The 21,101-nt window shown below is 43.4% G+C and overlaps 1 protein-coding gene across 1 annotated transcript in view; it reads left to right on the forward strand.

Moving 5' to 3' along the window:
• CIP2A (cellular inhibitor of PP2A) overlaps positions 1 to 21,101 on the forward strand; it is a 98,057-nt gene that overhangs the window by 19,267 nt on the left and 57,689 nt on the right. The window contains exons 5-7 of the mRNA XM_077482442.1: positions 9,754 to 9,850; positions 10,351 to 10,473; positions 20,885 to 21,030. Coding sequence (XP_077338568.1) covers positions 9,754 to 9,850; positions 10,351 to 10,473; positions 20,885 to 21,030 — 366 coding nt within the window. The remainder of the gene's footprint in view (positions 1 to 9,753; positions 9,851 to 10,350; positions 10,474 to 20,884; positions 21,031 to 21,101) is intronic.

Raw genomic sequence — 21,101 nt, forward strand, 5'->3', positions numbered from 1 at the left:
TCTTGACTATGTTGAGGGCACGAAAATCTTCTTGGAAGATATACCATCGTACCTGGAAGGCCTAAATCTCCATGTGTGAGGATAAGGGGTGGAGTCCGCGCACCTATTCCGTTTCCAGGATCCTGCTGTTCCTACAGCAAGGAGTAGACCAGAAATTGGTTTTAAGCACCATTAAGGGACAAATATCGGCTTTGGCAGGTTTTTTCCAACGACCCCTGGCGTCTAACTCTCTAGTGAGCACTTTTATTCAAGGGATCCGGTGCATGCACCTTTTGCCCCCTTGGGATCTGAACCTGGTGCTACTGACGCTTCAGAAACCGCCGTTTGAGAACATCAGGGAAATTCCCTTGTTGACTCTTTCGCAGAAAGTGGTCTTCCTAGTGGCTGTTACATCGGCCAGGAGGATTTCGGCACTGGCGGCCTTGTCTTGCAAATTGCCCTATCTGGTTATCCATAAGGATAAGGTGTTGTTGCATCCCCAACCTTCTTTTCTGACGAAGGTGGTTTCGGCGTTTCACATCAATGAAGACATTGTGTTACCATCTCTGTGTCCTAAACCGACACATCCTAAGGACCTTCTTTCCCTAGACGTGGTCCGGGCTCTAAGGGTATATTTGTCTGCCACGGCTCCCCTTTCAGAAGTCACTATGTTCGTTTCGGTAGCTGGTCCAAAAAAAGGTATGGTCACCTCTACCACCATTTCCAGGTGGATCAGACAGAATGTGGTACAGGCCTACACCTTGAAGGGGCAGGTGCCCCCCTTTCCTGTCACGGCCCATTCCACTTGGGCTTTCCGACATCGTCAGTCGCTCAAGTGTGTAAGGCGGTGACTTGGTCGTCCGTTCACACTTTTACCAAATTCTACAAAGTGGATGTAAGCGCATCTTCGGATGCATGCTTTGGCCACAAAGTTTTGCAGGCGGCCGTGTAATGTTGCAATTCTGCACTCTTTCCTCTGTTTTAAAGAAACAGTTACTTTTGAGTATTAATGTACTGTTACATTTTGTTGACCGTAAGTTCTGATGCGGTTAGTTAAGATGGTGACCCACCTGTTAGGGAACACCGTTGATTGTGGGTGACGTTTTTTTGCCCTTTCCACCCCTCGTTATGACACTGCTTGGGGACGTCCCTACGGTCAAGATTAATGGAGCTGTGTCAGTCAGTGAACGAAAGAGAAAATAGGATTTTTGTATGCACCGAAAACCTGACGTACGAAATCCTTTTCTCTGAAGTTCACTGACTGACACAGCACCCTCCCTTCCTATTGGTTTATGTTATACTGCTTGTTGACGTACTGAGATGCAGGAAGCAGGCTGAGGGGTTATTAGAAGAGGGACTGCCCCCTTGGGCGGAACTGCCAAGTTCTGTTTTCACATGTATTACATGTTCTGCCTAGTCCTGTCCTGAAGATGGCGTAATAACCCTACGGTCAAGATTAATGGAGCTGTGTCAGTTAGTGAACTTCAGAGAAAAGGATTTTACGATGAGTACAAAAATCCTATTTTTTTTTTTTGCTAGAAAATTACTTGGAACCCCCGAACATATATATTTTAGCAGAGACCCTAGGGAATAAAATGGCAATTGCTGCAATATTTTATGCCCCACTGTGGCCCAGCGGTCTTTCAAACAAAACTTTGTGGGGAAAAAATACACTTCAATGGATAAAATGAAAACGCTGCAAGAATCGTGATCTATCTTCTAAGTCAAAAAATCGTGATTCTTATTTTTGCCAGAATCGGTCGGCTTTACTCAGCATTGCTTTCTGCTGTCTGTACCTTGTATGGCGAGACAGTTACTTGAGAGCAGGAGGAATCAATGGACTACCAGAGTACTCACCAGTGCCCTGGTAGTCTGAGTACTACAAACCATCAGATGCAGTGGCTGATGGAACTTTTAGGCATTCATTTACAGGAAACTGAATGAATGACGCAGCCATGTGGATGGAAGAAGAACCTGCTGTCACTGGGAGAAGGGTATGGGGGGGGGGTGAGCTGCAGGAGCTAGAACATGTTGCGTATTCTACCCTAAACGCGGGTGGAACATGTAACATGTTCTGAAAGTGAATTTATACTTTAAGTTTTTTTTTCCAGCTATGGAATAGACTTTTCTATGCCGTTTGTCTCCTGCCTTTGTTTTATTTCCCTCTGAGAGGTTCCTATGCCTGGGTAAACCATATCTGTAATACTCATGGTCAGCCCTGTGGAAGAAGAATTTTTTAGGCTGTTGTCCCTCCATAATCTGGTAAACTTTCACTAATCTTCTCAAGTGCTGTTTTGAAAGTTAATTATGAAAATCCAGTGTTAAAATTACAGATGTCTATTTCCTGGAGCCTTCTTTTTCTGTTGTATATGTTTTGCTTTAGATTACATCCTTCTGTCTTCTTTTTCTACTGATCAGTTTGACAGAAGAATTTTTTTACTTCTTGCTGACCATTTAACACGTGTGGCAGCTGGACAGGTGGACCTAAATGCCCTTTTGTCCTGCACATATGCATTCATGTGGAACAAGGCTTCTGTGCTGAGAGCTCGGGGACAGCTCTTGGTCGCTGGTTATGATCCAAAGCCAGCAGGACAGGCTCCCGATCATCTTACCGTGGTAAGGCCCCTTTCACACTGGGACGGGAGCAGCGTCTGCGGTAAAGCGCCGCTGTTTTTAGCGCCGCTTTACTGTCGTTTTAGCAGCGGTATGCGGACGCTAGCAGGGCAGTTTTAACCCCCGCTAGTGGCCGAAAAAGGGTTCAAAGCGCCGCTGCAGTGCCGCTTTGCCGTCGGTATAGCCGCTCTGCCCCATTGATTTCAATGGGTAGGAGCGGTGAATACACTACTCCTTCACCGCTCCAAAGATGCGGCTAGCAGGACTTTTTTTCCCTGTCCTGCTAGCACACCGCTCCAGTGTGAAAGCCCTCCGGCTTTCACACTGGAGTGAAAGGGGCCAGATTTTTACAGGCGCTATTTTTAGCGCTATAGCGCCTGAAAAACGCCCCAGTGTGAAAGGGGCCTAACGGCCAATCGGTGATCTTTTAATTTGTAACATCGTTCTGCCTCCTAGTGTTGGCACCCAATTAAAGTGCCTCCAGACAAGAAGGGTTCATCTTTTTGGTTGGTGATGTGGTTCCTGTTTGAGGAGGTACCTTTCTCATCTGCTGTCCTGAAAGACTCCTGGAAATGTACTACTAAGGCAAACTATAGATTTTGTTTAGACCAGAGTATTTTAATCCTTAATGGGGATTTTTACGTTTTTAAATGTGTTTTTTATTTTTTTTATTTATTTTTTTTTTTTACAGGCTTTTCTGTTTGTCATCCCTGTCGCTGCTTCTTTGACATTTGACATTTAGAGCCCATTCACACATGTGATTTGCTATACTACTGTGTGTATTGTTGCATTGTTTAACCACTGGGCACTTAAACCCCCTTCCTTTTTTTTTTTTTTTTTTTTTTTTTTTTTTTTTTTCCTCTCAAATAGAGCTTTTTTTGGTGGTATTTAACCACTTGACCACTGGGCACTTAAACACCCTTAATAACCAGACCAATTTTCAGCTTTTGGTGCTCTCACATTTTGAATGACAATTACTCAGTCATGCAACACTGTACCCATATGAAATTTTTGTCCTTTTTTCACACAAATAGAGCTTTCTTTTGGTGGTTTTTAATCACCCCTCGGTTTTTTTATTTTTTGTGCTATAAAAGAAAAAAGACCGAAAAATTCTGTAAAAAAAAAAAAAAAAGAATTTTTCTTTGTTTCTGTTATAAAATTTAGCAGATTAGTAATTTTTCTTCATACATTTTGGCCACAATTTATACCACCACATATCTTTGGTAAAAATAAGTACAAATTGGTGGATATTATTTGGTCTTTGTGAAAGTTATAGAGTCCACAAGCTATGGTGCCAATATCTGAAAATTTATCACACCTGAAGTACTGACGGCCTATTTCAATTCTTGAGACCCTAACATGCCAGAAAATTACAAATACCCCCCAAATGACCCCTTTTTAGAAAGAAGACATTCCAAGGTATTTAGTAAGAGGCATGATGAGTTTTTTGAAGTTGTAATTTTTTTCACACAATTCTTTGCAAAATCAAGATTTTTTTTTTCCTTTTTATTTTTTATTTTTTTCCCACAAAATTGTCATATTATCAGTTTATTTCTCACATACAGCATATGCATACCACAAATGACACCCCAAAACACATTCTGCTATTACTCCCGAGTACGGCGATACCACATGTGAGATTTTTACACAGCCTGGCCACATACAGAGGCCCAACATGCAGGGAGCGCCATCAGGCGTTTTGGAGCACCCAGGACAATTCTGACATTTCTCTCCTACATGTAAAAATCATCATTTATTTGCTAGAAAATTACATAGAACCCCAAAACATTATATATATATATATATATATATATATATATATATATATATATATATATATATATATATATATATATTGTATATAATTTTTTTTTTTTAGCAAAGACCCCAGAGAATACAATGGTGGTCGTTGCAAATTTTTATCTCACACGGTATTTGCGCAGCAATTTTTCGAACGCGTTTTTTTGGGGGGAAAAAAACAGTTTTGTGCTTAAAAAACAAAAACAAAAAAACGGTAAAGTTAGCCCAATTTTTGCATAAAGTGAAAGATGAAGTTATGCTGAGTAAATAGATATCGAACATGTCACTCTTCAAAATTGCACATGCCCGTGGAATGTCGCCAAATGTTGCTACTTAAAAATCCCCATAGGCGACGCTTTAAATTTTTTTTTTTTTTTTTTTTTTTTTTTACTGGTTACATGTTTTGAGTTACAGAGGAGGTCTAGGGCTAGAATTATTGCTCTTGCTCTAACGTTCACGGCGATACCTCACATGTGTGGTTTGAACACCGTTTTCATAAGCCCCGCGGCTTACGTATGCGTTCGCTTCTGCATGTGGGGACAGGGGCGCTTACATTTTTATTTTTTATTGTTCATTTTACCTTATTTTAGTTTGACATTTTTTTTTTTTCCCCAAAAATTTAATTTTTGATCACTTTTATTCCTATTACAAGGAATGTAAACATCCCTTGTAATAGGAATATGGGATGACGACAGGTCCTCTTTACAGGGAGATCTGGGGGTCAATAAATATGAAATAAAAAGATTCTGGCTTTGATCGTATTGGCGAGTTGGTAGACGCACCGGAGGGTGGTGAGGGGGGGCCATCTATGGCGGGGTGGTATTGCAGAGTATTGGCGCGGGGGGGAGTATTGCAGAGTATTGGCGCGGGGGGGAGTATTGCAGAGTATTGGCGCGGGGGGGAGTATTGCAGAGTATTGGCGCGGGGGGGAGTATTGCAGAGTATTGGCGCGGGGGGGAGTATTGCAGAGTATTGGCGCGGGGGGGAGTATTGCAGAGTATTGGCGCGGGGGGGAGTATTGCAGAGTATTGGCGCGGGGGGGAGTATTGCAGAGTATTGGCGCGGGGGGGAGTATTGCAGAGTATTGGCGCGGGGGGGAGTATTGCAGAGTATTGGCGCGGGGGGGAGTATTGCAGAGTATTGGCGCGGGGGGGAGTATTGCAGAGTATTGGCGCGGGGGGGAGTATTGCAGAGTATTGGCGCGGGGGGGAGTATTGCAGAGTATTGGCGCGGGGGGGAGTATTGCAGAGTATTGGCGCGGGGGGGAGTATTGCAGAGTATTGGCGCGGGGGGGGAGTATTGCAGAGTATTGGCGCGGGGGGGAGTATTGCAGAGTATTGGCGCGGGGGGGAGTATTGCAGAGTATTGGCGCGGGGGGGAGTATTGCAGAGTATTGGCGCGGGGGGGAGTATTGCAGAGTATTGGCGCGGGGGGGAGTATTGCAGAGTATTGGCGCGGGGGGGAGTATTGCAGAGTATTGGCGCGGGGGGGAGTATTGCAGAGTATTGGCGCGGGGGGGAGTATTGCAGAGTATTGGCGCGGGGGGGAGTATTGCAGAGTATTGGCGCGGGGGGGAGTATTGCAGAGTATTGGCGCGGGGGGGAGTATTGCAGAGTATTGGCGCGGGGGGGAGTATTGCAGAGTATTGGCGCGGGGGGGAGTATTGCAGAGTATTGGCGCGGGGGGGAGTATTGCAGAGTATTGGCGCGGGGGGGAGTATTGCAGAGTATTGGCGCGGGGGGGAGTATTGCAGAGTATTGGCGCGGGGGGAGTATTGCAGAGTATTGGCGCGGGGGGGGAGTATTGCAGAGTATTGGCGCGGGGGGGGAGTATTGCAGAGTATTGGCGCGGGGGGGGAGTATTGCAGAGTATTGGCGCGGGGGGGGAGTATTGCAGAGTATTGGCGCGGGGGGGGAGTATTGCAGAGTATTGGCGCGGGGGGGGAGTATTGCAGAGTATTGGCGCGGGGGGGGAGTATTGCAGAGTATTGGCGCGGGGGGGGAGTATTGCAGAGTATTGGCGCGGGCGGGGAGTATTGCAGAGTATTGGCGCGGGCGGGGAGTATTGCAGAGTATTGGCGCGGGGGGGGAGTATTGCAGAGTATTGGCGCGGGGGGGGAGTATTGCAGAGTATTGGCGCGGGGGGGGAGTATTGCAGAGTATTGGCGCGGGGGGGGAGTATTGCAGAGTATTGGCGCGGGGGGGGAGTATTGCAGAGTATTGGCGCGGGGGGGGAGTATTGCAGAGTATTGGCGCGGGGGGGGAGTATTGCAGAGTATTGGCGCGGGGGGGGAGTATTGCAGAGTATTGGCGCGGGGGGGGAGTATTGCAGAGTATTGGCGCGGGGGGGGAGTATTGCAGAGTATTGGCGCGGGGGGGGAGTATTGCAGAGTATTGGCGCGGGGGGGGAGTATTGCAGAGTATTGGCGCGGGGGGGGAGTATTGCAGAGTATTGGCGCGGGGGGGGAGTATTGCAGAGTATTGGCGCGGGGGGGGAGTATTGCAGAGTATTGGCGCGGGGGGGGAGTATTGCAGAGTATTGGCGGGGGGGGGAGTATTGCAGAGTATTGGCGCGGGGGGGAGTATTGCAGAGTATTGGCGCGGGGGGGAGTATTGCAGAGTATTGGCGCGGGGGGGGGGGGGTATTGCAGAGTATTGGCGCGGGGGGGGGTATTGCAGAGTATTGGCGTGGGGTGGGTGGGTATTGCAGAGTATTGGCGTGGGGTGGGGGGGTATTGCAGAGTATTGCCAGGGTATGGAGGGGTTAAATTCGGTGAGCAGCGATGCTGACACCGATCTTTCCCCTCCGCTGTACCGATAGGTACAGAGAGGGGGAGGGAGGAACCGGCGTCATTACATGACGCTGGTTTGTTTACAAGTGATCACTCCGTCATTTGACGGAGCGATCGCGTGGCAAACGGCCGCGATGAGCGGCTGTTTACCGTGATGCGCCGGGTCCACTGGACCTGGCGGTCATGGATGCTCTCGTGTGTGCGCAAGAGCAGAATTCTGGGAGGCCGTTAATTAACGGCCTCTCAGAGTTAAACAACTGCCCTGAAGCCGTTAATCGGCAATGGGTGGTTAAGTGGTTAATCACCGCTGGGTTTGTTTTTGTTTTTTGTTTTTGTGTTTTTGTGCTATAAAAAAAACGGAAAATTCTGTAGTAAAATTTTTTTTTTTTTTTTTTTAAAGGCCATTTTTTTCTTAATTTTGTTATAAAATTTTGCAAATTAGTAATTTTTCTTCATAAATTGTGGACCAAATTTATACTGCTACATATCTTTGGTAAAAAGAATCCACATTGGTGTATATTTTATTGGTCTTTGTGAAAGTTAGTCTATGGTGCCAAGCTCTGAAAATTGATCACACCTGAAGTACTGACGGCCTATCTCATTTCTTGAGACCCTAACAAGCCAGGAAAGTACAAAAAAACAAACAAAATTACCAATTTTTTGGAAAGTAGACATTCAATTTTTTCCCACATTTTCTTTGCAAATTAAAGGTGTTTGTTTTTTCCACAAAAATTGTCATATTGGCAGGTTACACACCGCATATGCGTACCACAAATTACACCCCAAAACACATTCTGCTACTCCTCCTGAGTATGGTGATACCACATGTGAGACTTTTACACAGCATGGCCACATAGGTCCAACATGCAGGGAGCACCTTCTACCTCTTGCACTTTTGAAGGCCCTGGAGCACCAAGACAATGGAAACGCCCCCAAAAATGGAAAGATCTGAGACATAATGACTTTCTTGAACATGTATATATATTTTTTTTCTACAAGTTTTTGGAAAATGAAAACCGCGTTTTTTTTTTTTTTTTTTTTTTTTTTTTTTTTTTATTTACACAAAGTTGTCTATTGTTATGTCTGTACCATGTACATACCAAAAATGACACCCCAAAATAGATTCTTCTACTCCTCCTGAGTATGTTGATACCACATGTGGGAGACTTTTTTTTTTTTTTTTTTTTTTTCCTTCTACAGCCTGGCCACATACAGAGGCCCAACATACATGGAGCACCATCAGGTGTCCTAGGGGCATACATTTCTCAAATCTAATTTGACTACCAATTACACTTTTGTGAGACACTAGTGGCACGAATGGGGATGGGTGAGTATTGCTGAGTATGGATGGCTGAGCATTAATGGATGTATGAGGCTGCAATGGGCAAAATAGATCCAGCTCACAGTGCTTCTGCAACCGATCTCTTCCCCTCTCACACTGTACCGATCGATATGGTGAGAGGAACCAGACATGATGCTGGTTTGTTTACAAGTGATCGATCTGTCATTTGACGGAGCAATCACATGGTAAACGCCCGCTGCCAGACACCATTTACCATGATTGGTGATGTGGATACTGCCATGTGCACGCCCCATGGGCCGCACGGGAGCGTGATTCTGGAAGGAAGTTAATGTATGCCCTCCCAGAGTTACCAGGCCATGCTGTAGCTGTCATTCTGCTATGGCCCGAGGGTTAAGTGGTTAAAAACAATACATTTTGATGTATTGCCATCTTGTTTGTAATAAATGGGCTGCCTTTACATTCTTCAATAGGAAGCAAAAGTGAAAATTGACCCTCCATTGATTCTTGCTGCTGTTTGTGGTTGCAAAGCAAAACGTGGTCCTACTACATTCTGCCGTTGGCACTATCTTGCAGAAATGTATGCTTGTTAATAAAGTGGATCTTCACTGCATCTGAGCACCACAAACCAAAAATGCTATTTTAATTTATTTTTGGGTTTCAAAGCAAACTCCCTCATCCATCTGTGTGTCTATGCTTTGTTTTGTTGAGAAAACCCTTTTAAAAACGCCCCCTAAAATTTCTGGCCATGGCTATCTTGAGTAAGGACAAATGATTGATATAGTATTTACTTCCTAGAATCCATTCGCCTTAGCTCCAAGCATGCATGCAGGAGAGTGTGCTCAGCTGAGAAAACACCTCCTGAAGACTCCTGGGAGATGGGACATCATTTGCCTAAGCAAGAAACCAAGAAGTAACTAAAGAAATGTAAAAAAAAAAAAGACATGTTTTTAAAACAAGTAAATTTGATATACCTTCCCATCTATTTACTAATGCTAGCAGCATGAGGATTAAAAATGATGAATGTTGGGAGTGAAGTTCCACTGCAAAACTTTTTTTCGGTTATCTTATAAATCCATATTATGGACTGAAAAATACATGGTTTTTAACTAAGGGACTTGAAGTGAAGTTCTGCATCTAAAAAAAGCTAAATTTTCAAGCTACACTTCAATTGTGTTTTTTAAAGTTCATATGGTTAAATAAGAAATGTAGCAATAAATGAGTGCGTTTTATTTATTTATTTATTTTTGTCTTTTTTTATATCTTCTAGTCAGTCACCGGAAGATGAGCTAACCATGCCTTGTCTTGGCCTTTTGGCAAACCTTTGTCGACACAATCTTTCTGTGCAGTCATACATAAAATCTTTGGTAAGAGGATGTTAATTTTCAGATCTTTAGTGACTACGGTAAATTCTGTTGCATTGCAGTTTGCTTGCAGATATAGGAAAATGTGGGTCATATACTTTTTTTTGTTTTTATTATTATTATGATTAAAAATTTTTACTCCCAGTTTTGTAAATCAGTCCCATAATGTTAGTAAATGATTGCTGTAAAGGAAATGCAGATTGCAGAAATGTACAAAGCTTCTTTTCGAGTACATTCAAATGTCTGCACTGCTGAAAGTCTCTGGCTCATTTTTAAAATGCACAGTGCTGTAAATGGATAGTTAAATGTTGTTTCTGCAGACTTCTCCTAGACTTTGTACACTGCACTGCTTTATTTCTGGATAGCATTTTTGTCAGTTGCATGTGTGTTTTTCATATAATTAAGGTTTTTATTATTGTTGAAATTCTAATTGAGCATCCTTAGATTATTATTATTATTATTATTATGTTTATTATTATTATATTTTTTTTGTCCCCATACAGAATAATGTTAAGGCCTTCTATCGAAAATTAATCAGCTTCTTGGCCCACAGTAGTCTTACTGTGGTGGTATTCGCACTTTCAGTACTGGCAAGTTTAACACTGAATGAAGAAGTTGGCGAAAAGGTGAGGTGCTCCCATCCTTGAGTCTCTGCACTTCTTCCCTATTTTTTTTGTATTTTTTTTTTTTTTGTATTCCATTTAAATGGGTTAAATGGGTCAAATGTCTCTAGTTGGAATAGTCATAGAGAGATATATGTAAATACAAAGGAAAGAAGCTAAGGGTCCGTTCACACAGGGGCAACACGACTTTGAGCGAGACTTTGGGAGGCAACTTGGACACGACTTGAGTATGAATCACAGCACGACTTGAGGCAACTTACAAGGCAACTTGAAGTTGCTTCCAGGAGAGGAGACTTTGTCAGTGGCCAATCACATAATAATCAACTCTGCGGGAGGGAGGGGTTTGCCTAGAAAACTATTTTTACTTCCTGGAAAGTTGCTTCAGTTAAGACAGGGGATCAGACTTGGAGGCAACTTCCATTGAAATCAATGGGTACAAGTTGCCTAGAAGTCGGATTGAAGTAGTACAGGAACCTTTTCTGAAGTCGGAGCGACTTCAGTAGTGTACATTAAGACGGCTCTTATTCACTTACATTGATTTTTAAATGTTGCGCGACTTGAGGCAACTTGGGACGACTTCAAGTTGGATCCAAAGTTGCTCCTGTGTGAATGGACTCTAAATATTTTATTTAATTTTGTCATAATAAAAAATAAACTCTGTTAAAACGGGAACAAAGTCCCAGCACGGTGAGGTAATCCATACATAACTGTTCATACATGGAAATGGTGCTACAGGTTAAAGTGGTTGTAAACCTTGGATATGAAATATGAACAAAGCATATGCCTCTAGTGCGTACTTGTCTCAGTTAAGAGCACTAAAGCCCCATACACACGGACCGAATGTTGGGAGACATCGGCCGTTTTTTATTGAACTGGCATTCGGTGCGCGCGCGTGCGTGCGTGCGTGCGTGTGTGTGTGTGCGTGTGTGTGCGTGTGTGTGTGTGCGCGCGCGTGCGTGTGTGTGTGTGTGTGTGTGTGTGTGTGTGTGCGTGCGCGCGTGTGCGTGTGTGTGTGTGCGCCAACCGGTCCGACCGAAGCATGCTGGAAAACCAGCAGCCGTCCGGCTCCCGGAGTGTTCTGGCAGGGAGGCGTCCCCAGCTCAGCGGGGGAGATTGCTGTACTAACATCAGAGTCTTTTACCGATTTTGCTTATTTCCGTGTTCATCATAAAAAAATAAATCCTGATCATCCCCTAACCCACCCCTCCCCCCACTATGTTAACACTGATCTGCTCTCGTGACAGTTTGTAAAAAAATAAAAATAAAAAAGTCTTAGATCATTATTGGATATGTAATTTATGCCTCTAGGTAGCCTGTGGGTGCTCCTTTGCTTTTGGGTTTCTCTATGTAACTAGGCTGTGAAAGTCTCATGTGGTATTGCCATACTCAGGAGTAGCAGAATGTGTTTTGTGGTGTAATATTTTAAAGAATCCTTCTTTTTTTTTTTTTTTTTTTTTTTTTCCCTGCATTTTTCAAAAACTTGTAAAAATTAAATTTTCAAAAGACTTGCTATGCCTTTTAGAAAAATACTTTGGAGTGTTTGCTTGCTATGCTTTTCAGAAAATGTCTTTTAGCTATTGCTTTTTTTTTTTTTAAATGGGTAATTTTGTGGGTGTTTCCACGTTCCTGGTGCTCCAGGGCCTTCAAAAATGTGATAAGTAGTACAAAAATTTAGATGTGTCCAAAGGTGCTCTATGGATTTTGGGCTCCTACATCCGGCTAGGTTGCGATAGTCTCATGCATATGGTATCTCCTTGGGAGAAGTAGCAGAATTTGATTTGGGGTGTAATTATAAGTATGCCCATGCTGTGTGTGTGAGAAATAACTTTGTGGAATAATGAATATATATATATATATATATATATATATATATATATATATATATATATATATATATATATAATATATATAAAAATTTTATTATTATTTTTTTTTCAAAAAAATTTTTAATAAAAAAAAAATCACTCTTAAGGCCCATACACACTTTTTCTGCAGATTTTTGTCTTCAGATTTACCAAAATCATATAATATGAGGTCAAACCGTAAGCGTTTCAATTTGTATGCAATCGGGCAGGCCCTTGCACTACATGGCTTTGGTAAATCTGAAGACAAAAATCTTCAGAGAATCTTAGAATGTGTATAGGGTCTTACTAAATACCTTGGACTATCTACTTTCCAAAAAGGTGTAATTTAGAGCATATTTGTACTATCCTGGCATTTTAGGGCCTCAAATAGGCAGCAGCCAGTACATCAGGACTAATCGATTTTGATATATATGTTTTATCCCAGATTGTTGACTATAACTTTCACAATATACACAGATTAGGGTTATTTTTACCAAATATTGGCAAAATACTTTTTTGGCCTAAATTTATGAAGAAAAAAAAAGTATCTGCGAAATTTTATAACAAACTAGAAAACATCAGTGGTGATTTAAATGCCACCAAAGCTTTCTGTCTCCAAAAAAAATAAATGAATTTCATTTGGGTACAGTGTTTATATGCCATTCAAAGCGTGACAGTGCTGAAAGCTGAAAATTGGCCTGGACAGAAAGGGAATGAGAGTGTCTGTCTGGATTTGAGGTGGTTAATCAGCTCCCCTCCCTCTTGTGGTTCCACTGGCTGTAGATCATGCTTTTTGGGGTTTTATACCTATTTTGAAGTCTTCAGGATGGTCAATTGACACTGCATGGTCATCTCCTCCTTTCCGAGCTGGGCAGTCCTTACAGATGCAGAGTTGAGAGCTAACATAACTTCACCACTTTTCTGCACCAGTACAAGGGAACTCTACTGATTCTCTCTCTCTCAGGGGTGGTGCCAGGGCAGCTTGTAGCCAAGAAGTACTACATGACAATTTTGGAGTAAGGGTGGGTATTTATTACATAATTTTTATTTATTTTTTTAGGCAATTTTATAAGATGTTGCCATGCAGGACACAGGCTTCTTTAAATTATTACAGCTGGTTTATATGTAGCTACCTACAGGTGATTGGACAATGGCTAGTACCATCTCGTATGGAGGTTTTTTCTTTCTCCGAATAATTCTTTTCCAAGGTGGTTATTTTATCACTTGGTTTTACTGTAGCTTCTTACTTCAGCTTTTGGATCAGTGGACTCCTCTGCAGAGTTTTGGGAGACTCCTCTTTATGGAAGATGCGGGGCCAGCCTGTAATGGTCTAACTAGTGGAGAGCCCAGTCTCTGAACACCTCTGCACAGGTATGCCCATTGTGGAAGGTGAAGCCAACTACTACTCCTGTGTTACAGCTTGCACTGTGGCATCCCTTCTCCTACAAGACTACTGCAGAGGTCATGAGTAACCCATATTACGAGTGCAGAGATGGGATAAGATGGACTCCTTAGCTCAGGGTCAAACTTTAGTTCCCTTGGGGGTAGTAGTACATTAATTGAGAGCCCTAGTACCCTCTTCTGTGTTAGTTGCCCTCATTCTGTCATCCTACTTTTTCAGATTATTCAGCCAGCCTTACCCTTTTCCAGAGGAATTGTCTGCCACAATGTCTGATCTCTTTCTGGAGAGGAATTTTCTGCTATAGTGTCAGATTTCAAGATGTGAATTTTTGGCCTTGAGGCTGTAGATGGCTAGGGTCACAGCTGTGCCTCTTTGACCTCCACTCCTGCATCAGTATTTGACATGTGCAAGAGGAGGTAGGTGGTCCAGCTGAGGAAGACCTATTGTCTTCGAAGGCATTGGATCAGGATAATGCTCTATGTAAGCTACAGTCTTTATCCCTGGGCTAAAAGAAGATTATTGCTATGCTTACTGATGATATATGCTTTTAGTGTAGGAGCAGCCTGGGTCTGCTCATCAAAGTATCCAGTATGAGGTCACTAAAACTTCCTCTCTTCCAGGACCACAGGCTGGTTAATCCTGCCCTGTATCGCCTTTTGAGTCTGCTGAGCCCTTCTTGACCTGCTTGTTATGTAAGCCTTTTGGCACTGTTTGCTTTGTTGCCCACCCCTTGGTTGAAGTACTTTTGAATGTCCTAGTTGTAATGATTTAAAGAAGCCTGGGTGCTTTACTGTGTGGTCAGGAAAATTGAATGCTTGACTTGCCAGTTAAATCCATTTCCTGGAGTCCTATACAGGTTGCTCCCCTCCATTCTTCTGATCATGCTATCGTTTGCTATAAAACTGAAGCTAGCTGGGAGTGGGAGGAATTGTATAGAGTGATGTCTGTCCAGCCTTTTTTTTTTTTTTTTTTTTTTTTGTCCAATCACACAAAGGTAACTGCATGTAACAAATTGTAATTATTTAAAGAAGCCGGAGTCCTATACTGTACTCCAGGGAACAGATTTTACTGCCAAATCAAAAATCCAATATTAGTTCAGGGCTGGACTTAAATGTGCTTGAGACTTTTTTTTCTGTTTTTGTTTTATAAGGAAATCTGATGGCGGATTTTCACCCAAAAGGGGAAGTTCCACTTTCTTTTCTTACAGGGGACACAGCCATAGTAATAACTATTTGGGTTATATCGGCATATCAGATGCTGGACATTGGCACGCCCCTTAAGGCGTGAACTTCCCCCTTATAACCCCTCCCATTACTGGGAGTCCTCAGTTTTTGTTTTTTTTGCCAGTCTCTAAGGTGTTGGGCACGTGTAAGGATGTGTGTACTGAGCTCCACGGGCAGTAATCCTTTGAGAGCCAGACATCCTGGCTGGATCTGTTCTGATGTCTCTGTAATGGACTAAATGAACGGTACCCGGGCCTCGTCGTCCGAAGACATGAAGTTTTGCTTGCCAATGCTTTTAAAGCTGGGCTCTGGGATCCAGTACTTTTTGGTAGTAAGGCCAATAAAGGTTTACTGGCAGGGTCTTCTCCGCAGGTCCAGGATTGCGGGATTACCTGAGTGTATCCCTGTTCCTGAAGGTTTCCTTTCAAGGTCTCGAAGCTTACCGTGAAGGGCAAAGATTGTTTTTTTTTTTTTTTTTTTTTTATCTGACAAACCCTGCTGCGAGGAAAGGTAGGGGAGATAATCTCTCCTTCCATGTATTGTGATGTCATGTCATGTCTGTGTCACCACTGGAGGCTGTATTGAGCACTCGCCATTCTGATGCTGGAAACAGCAGAAGCTCCACTCTCCTCTCCGTTCAAGCCAGCTCAGACCCTCAGGTACGAAGGGGGGTCTGATCACTTCCTGGGCCCCCAGATTGGCGATTTTGATCTATTTGAATGCCAGCCAGCTGCCTCTTTTTCTTTAAAAAAAAAAAAAGGAAAGGGAAAAAATGTTTTTTTGGGGGCAAATCGTGGCTGCTCGCCAAGCGGAAGATTTACCCCCCCCCCCCCCCCCCCGCCATGATGCCGGTGCTCCCACTGGAGATTCGCTTCCCTGTTTGAGACAGGAAGGGGGCGTTTTCACACGGGGAAGTGGCTAAATGACGTCAGACGCCGGCCACACGTGTAGGAAGTAGTTGGAGCTCTGCAAGAGAAGCTACTGCCTGGCGGTGGAGGGACACAGCAGAGTGGTTGCTGGTCAGGTTTGGTGACCGACATTTTCCTTTTGGCAACATTGTACTGTATAGCTAGGATTAATAGCAGTTATTGTACTGTACTATAGCCTAGCAAGTGAAACATTATTTTGCTGGTACTGCCTCTGCTTTGTATCGTAAGCTGTGACAAAGGGACCAGGAACCCCTCTAAGGGGTTAATTGGATACAACAAACTAAAAACCCTTCCAAAAGAATGTCTTCCTCCACGAGAGGTAGAAAGAAAAAAAAATATGGCCAGTCAGATGAAGCAGTCAAGGTTTTTCTTCTACCATTTAAAAGATTATTGCTCTGTCGTCGCTCCATAGTAGGACTAAACATAGCAGATTCCCATCTAGTCCTCTTTTGTTGAGGTGCAGGAGGCTGGGGATCAGGTAGATCTTCCCAAATATTGGAAAATACTTATTTTCCTCTTCAGAGGATCCTAACAGGGAGGGAGTAGCCGCACAAGTCAGGTGTTTGTCTTCTCCCTTACTTAACCCTTTTGTTGCCTGCCACAGGCTCTTGAGGTATCTACCTCCTAATGGGGTTAATTTGAACCTCCCCCACCTGGGGATGTGTTTTTCCTATTCATGCATAGCTTATGTATTCTGAATGGGAACATTTCTATGAAAGAAATGGGGGGGTTCCACCTATTAATGCTGCAGTCACCTCGGTGAACAGAGTCTCGCATGTCCAGTGGATAATGCACTGAGGTTAAAGGATCCAGCAAGTTAAGGTTGGATTTTCCTTTTAAAGACAAGATGTCTTTTGCCGTTCTGGCTGCAATTGTAGTAGCTCAGCCCATTAACCCTTTAACGCCCGCTCCACTATTATGGTGGAGCACATTTTGAGTCACGCCAATGCATTGGAATGTGGACTCCAAGGGGTTAAGGAACAGGTGTGAGATACCTGAAAGTTCTGCCTGATCAGCAGGCCTGGCGTATTTGAGGTACCGTGTCTCACAAATGCTATGAAGGACTCAATCATTTAAGCCCTATGGCTTATACTTGGACTAGTGCATTTTTGCAGAGGTCCATGGCTGAGATATTGATCAGCCGAAGCACCAGGTGAAAACCCTTAGCCAGTCTGTCCCTTCCTGGGCTACGACTATTTTTTAGAGTGGATAAGTACATCCAAAAGGGGTAAAGCTCTCCTAATGCCTGGGGTATCTGCCTTTAGGCGGTCTCGACAGGGGCAGCATCATGAAGCAGAATGCTAAGGCCTTTTTATAGAGGAGCACCCCCACTCGTTTGAGTGAGGGAAATGCTCCTGCGATTCTCAAAGTCTGGCAGGAACAATGTTAAGAGCAGAGTGATTTCTGCGATTTTATTTTTTCTCTAGGTTACATCTAGAGTTTCAAGAGCCCAGTCATGATGGCCCAGTCAGCTTTTGATCTGAGGGTCCGGGTAGTTCGGGTCCTGTTTGGGTGCTGCCTGTGGGGTCCTTGGGGCTGCTGATGCAGCAGTCTTTATGCAAGAGTGTCCGTCTCCTCAGGGAATGCTTCCAGAAAAAAAACAAGGAGAAAGAAGAGAAGCGTCTCAGTGATATCATAGATTCCCTTAGTGGAACAGGTTTTTTTTTGGCTCAAACCTTTTAAGGTCCCAGAGCCAAGCAGAGAGGTAAGACCCACTCTAGATCTCGGAGATCTGAATCGGCACATAAACATCTGATCCTTTCATAATTAGATCGGCTGTGTCCATCCTGCAAGGAGGGGAGTTGCATATCTCCATGTGCCAAAGTTTCCCGCTTACCAGAAATCTCTGCGGTTTGAAATATTAAATTATTTTCATCAGTCGTGGCACTGCCATTCGGCTTAGCCACAGCACTGCGAGTGTTCTGAAAGATTCTGGCACCTCCTTTAGCCAGGTTAAAGGCTCAAGGCATAGCGGCCCTAGCCTATTGGAAGATCTACTTTGAATAGATCATTCAGTCTCAGGTCTAAAACCAGAGTCTGACCTTAGCTGTAGATAGCTGAAATCTCTAGGTTGATTTCTCAGCCTAGGAAGATTCTCCTTAAAACTATCAAGGAGGTTACTTGAGGGATGGTTATAGATACCATACAGAAGAAGGTATTCTTGCCCCAGTCGAGAATCCGTTCCATTGTAGGTCTAATTCAACTTATCAGGATAAAGGAAAATTCCTTCATTCGGCTGCAGGAGATTTTTAGGGGAAATGGTGGTCTCCATCAGGGCCGTCCCTGATGCGCAGTTTTATTCAAAGACTGCTTCAAGACACCATCCTGTCGGTCTGGAATAAAGAGGATTCAGACCTTGTTTGTTTCCAATATGCTTGGCATAGGTCAGAGCCTAAATTGGTGGTGGTTATCCAGCAGGAGGGAAAATATTTATCTGGCAAGGTGTTAACAGATGCCAGCCTTCTAGGCTGGGGAGCAGCCCTGGAAAAAGATTCTGTCCAGGGGAGATGGCCCAGGTTAGAGGACCTTGCCTATCAACTTTGTTGGAAGTTTCAGGCAGTACATCTGGCCATAGAATCTTGGCGGTCAGATTACAGGACTGTTCTGACAGGATTTAGTCTGACAGAGCCACAGCGGTGGTTTACATCGATCACCAGGGGAGGCACGAGAAGTCCAAAAAGAGGTGAATAATGTTCTAGCTTTGGCAGAACACAACACTCCTTGCCTATCTGCAATTTTAATATTTCAGGCGTACTATTTGAGACGCCAACAATTATTTCCGGGAGAATCTCTTCACCCCGACATTTTCCTGGCAATATGTCAGATGGGGTACTCCGGACATGGACCTATTCGCGTCCAGATTAATAAGGTCGACAACTTTATGTCAAACAAGGGGTCCACTAGCAGGTGGAACACACGCCTTAGTCTTCCCAGGGGATCAGTTCTCACTGATCTATGCATTTCCTCCAGCTCTGCTATTTCCGTGCCTTCTCCGCAGGATTAAGCAGGAACAAAGGGAGGTGATTCTGGTGGCCCCAGCGGGTCCCAGAAGATCTTAATTTATCGAGATCATAAAGAGGGCAGTTGAAGTCCTTTGGACTCTGTCATTATAGCCAGACCTTCTTGCACAGGGTCCGGTATTTCATCCTACTTTACGGACAAGGAGTTTAACAGGTATGACTGTTGAATCCCACTCTCTAAAAGATTGTGGGTGCTCTCCTTCAGTAGTGTCTACTTTAACTAATGCCAGGAAGCCTGCTTCCAGAATCACTTACTATAGAATCTGGAAGGCATAGGTTTCTTGGTATGGATCCAGGGGTTGGCACCCCAGGAAGTATGTCAACAGGCAGGATTCCTGCATATGGGATCTGAAGTAAAGCGGCCTTGACTTTTATCAAGAGCCAGATCCAGGCCGTGTCGATTGTCTTTTCCTATTGCCTCTTGCTTCCCACTCTTGGTGCGTAGCTTATTCAGGGGGTGAAACGGTTTATTCCCCCTATCAAGGCACCTCTAAATCCTTAGGATTTAAGATTGGTCTTGTCAGCTTTGTTAAATCAGCCATTTGAACCTTACGAAAAATTCTCTTTGTTCTTTGACAAGAAAGAGATCATCTTTTTTGCTTGCCATTTCTTCTGCTAGAAGAGTATTGGAACTAACTGCTCTGTCTTGTAAGAGCCATATTTCATCATGCATAAGGACGAGGTGGTTTGATGTCCTCATCCTGAATTCTTACCAAAAGTGGTAACCGGTTTTCATTTAAACCAAGATATTATTCTTTCTTCCTTTCTCCCCGGAAGCATTAATCTGGGGAAGAGAAAGCACTACAGTTTCTTGATGTAGTAAGAGCGATCAGAAGCTCAGGTTCGCAAAACACAGGTTTTGTTTGTACTGCCAGAGGGTCCAAGATGTGGACAGGCAGCCTCAAGATGCACTATTTTCCAAATGGATTTATCAAGTGATTGATCAACCTTCAGCTCAAAGAAAATGATTCCTTCTCGTATATTAAGAGCACATTCATCCAGGGCGATTAGTGCCTCTTGGGTGGTGCATCATCAGGCCTCTATGGCTTAGATCTGTAAGATCATTGGTCTTTGGTTCAGATGTTTATCAGATTTTTTTTTTCTTTTTTTTTTTTTTTTATCGATATTAAAGGTCATGAGCAGATTGCCTTTGGGCACAGCATACACTGCAGGCTGCAGTACGAGTCCTCTGGCCTTCTGTATCCTTGATTCTGTCTCCCCCCTTCAGTTGCCATTGCTATGGGACATCCCACATAGTTATTACTATGGCTCTGTGTCCCCTGATGTAAGAAAAGAAAATAGGATTTTTAAAACGGTTTACTTCTAAAAATCCTTTTTTCTTTGATGTACATCAGGGGACACAGAGGTCCCTCTTTGATTGCTTGGCTACAAAACTGAGGACTCCCAGTAATGGGAGGGGTTATATGGGGGAAGTTCACACCTTAAGGGGAGTACCAGTGTCCAGCACCTGATATGCCGATATAACCCACATAGTTATTACTATGGCTCCGTGTCCCCTGATATACATCAAAGAAAAGGATTTTACAGGTAAGCTGCTTTAAAAATCCTATTTTTCTGCCTCCCTACCCTTCTGACACTGTTCTTGACCCATAAATGGTAAGGTTTAAGTATGTAATGTACATATTCTGCTTTCGATACAGCAACTGTTCTGTAAGTTGTCATCCAAATGATTTACAGATTAGTGGCTGCTGATTGCAGAAGAGCATGTCAGTTCTTTATGCTCTTGAACTTCAATCATTGCTGTGAAGTGAGTGCTGCCAAGTATGTGCTCACTGCAGACAGCTGTCATAGCAAGGTCAGGCACCTTTCCATGTTTTAGGTTTGAGTTTGAGCTACTGACTTTTAATATACACCTTTTTATAAGCAAATGCACAGATATGAGTACTTTTCCTATACAAACATAAAGCATCTTAAACGGCTTTGTAGATGAAATGAAAGATAGTATGTACTTATTATGAAAATGTGTTTTTTATAGCTTTTTCATTCCAGGAATATACATCAGACATTTCAGTTAATTTTTAACATTCTTGTAAATGGTGATGGGACGCTAACGAGGGTGTATTCTGTCGACCTTCTTATGGATCTGTTGAAGAACCCCAAAATTTCTGATTACCTGACAAGGTAGTGCATTTTTGCAATATATTGTTGAAATGTTATTGTTTCGTCGCGCCAGTGCTATAAGCTGAACAGTG

Source organism: Lithobates pipiens, unplaced genomic scaffold (assembly GCF_037356315.1).
Source record: "Lithobates pipiens isolate NorthernLeopardFrog02 unplaced genomic scaffold, aLitPip1_a1.2 Scaffold_16, whole genome shotgun sequence".
Classification (NCBI taxonomy): domain Eukaryota; kingdom Metazoa; phylum Chordata; class Amphibia; order Anura; family Ranidae; genus Lithobates; species Lithobates pipiens.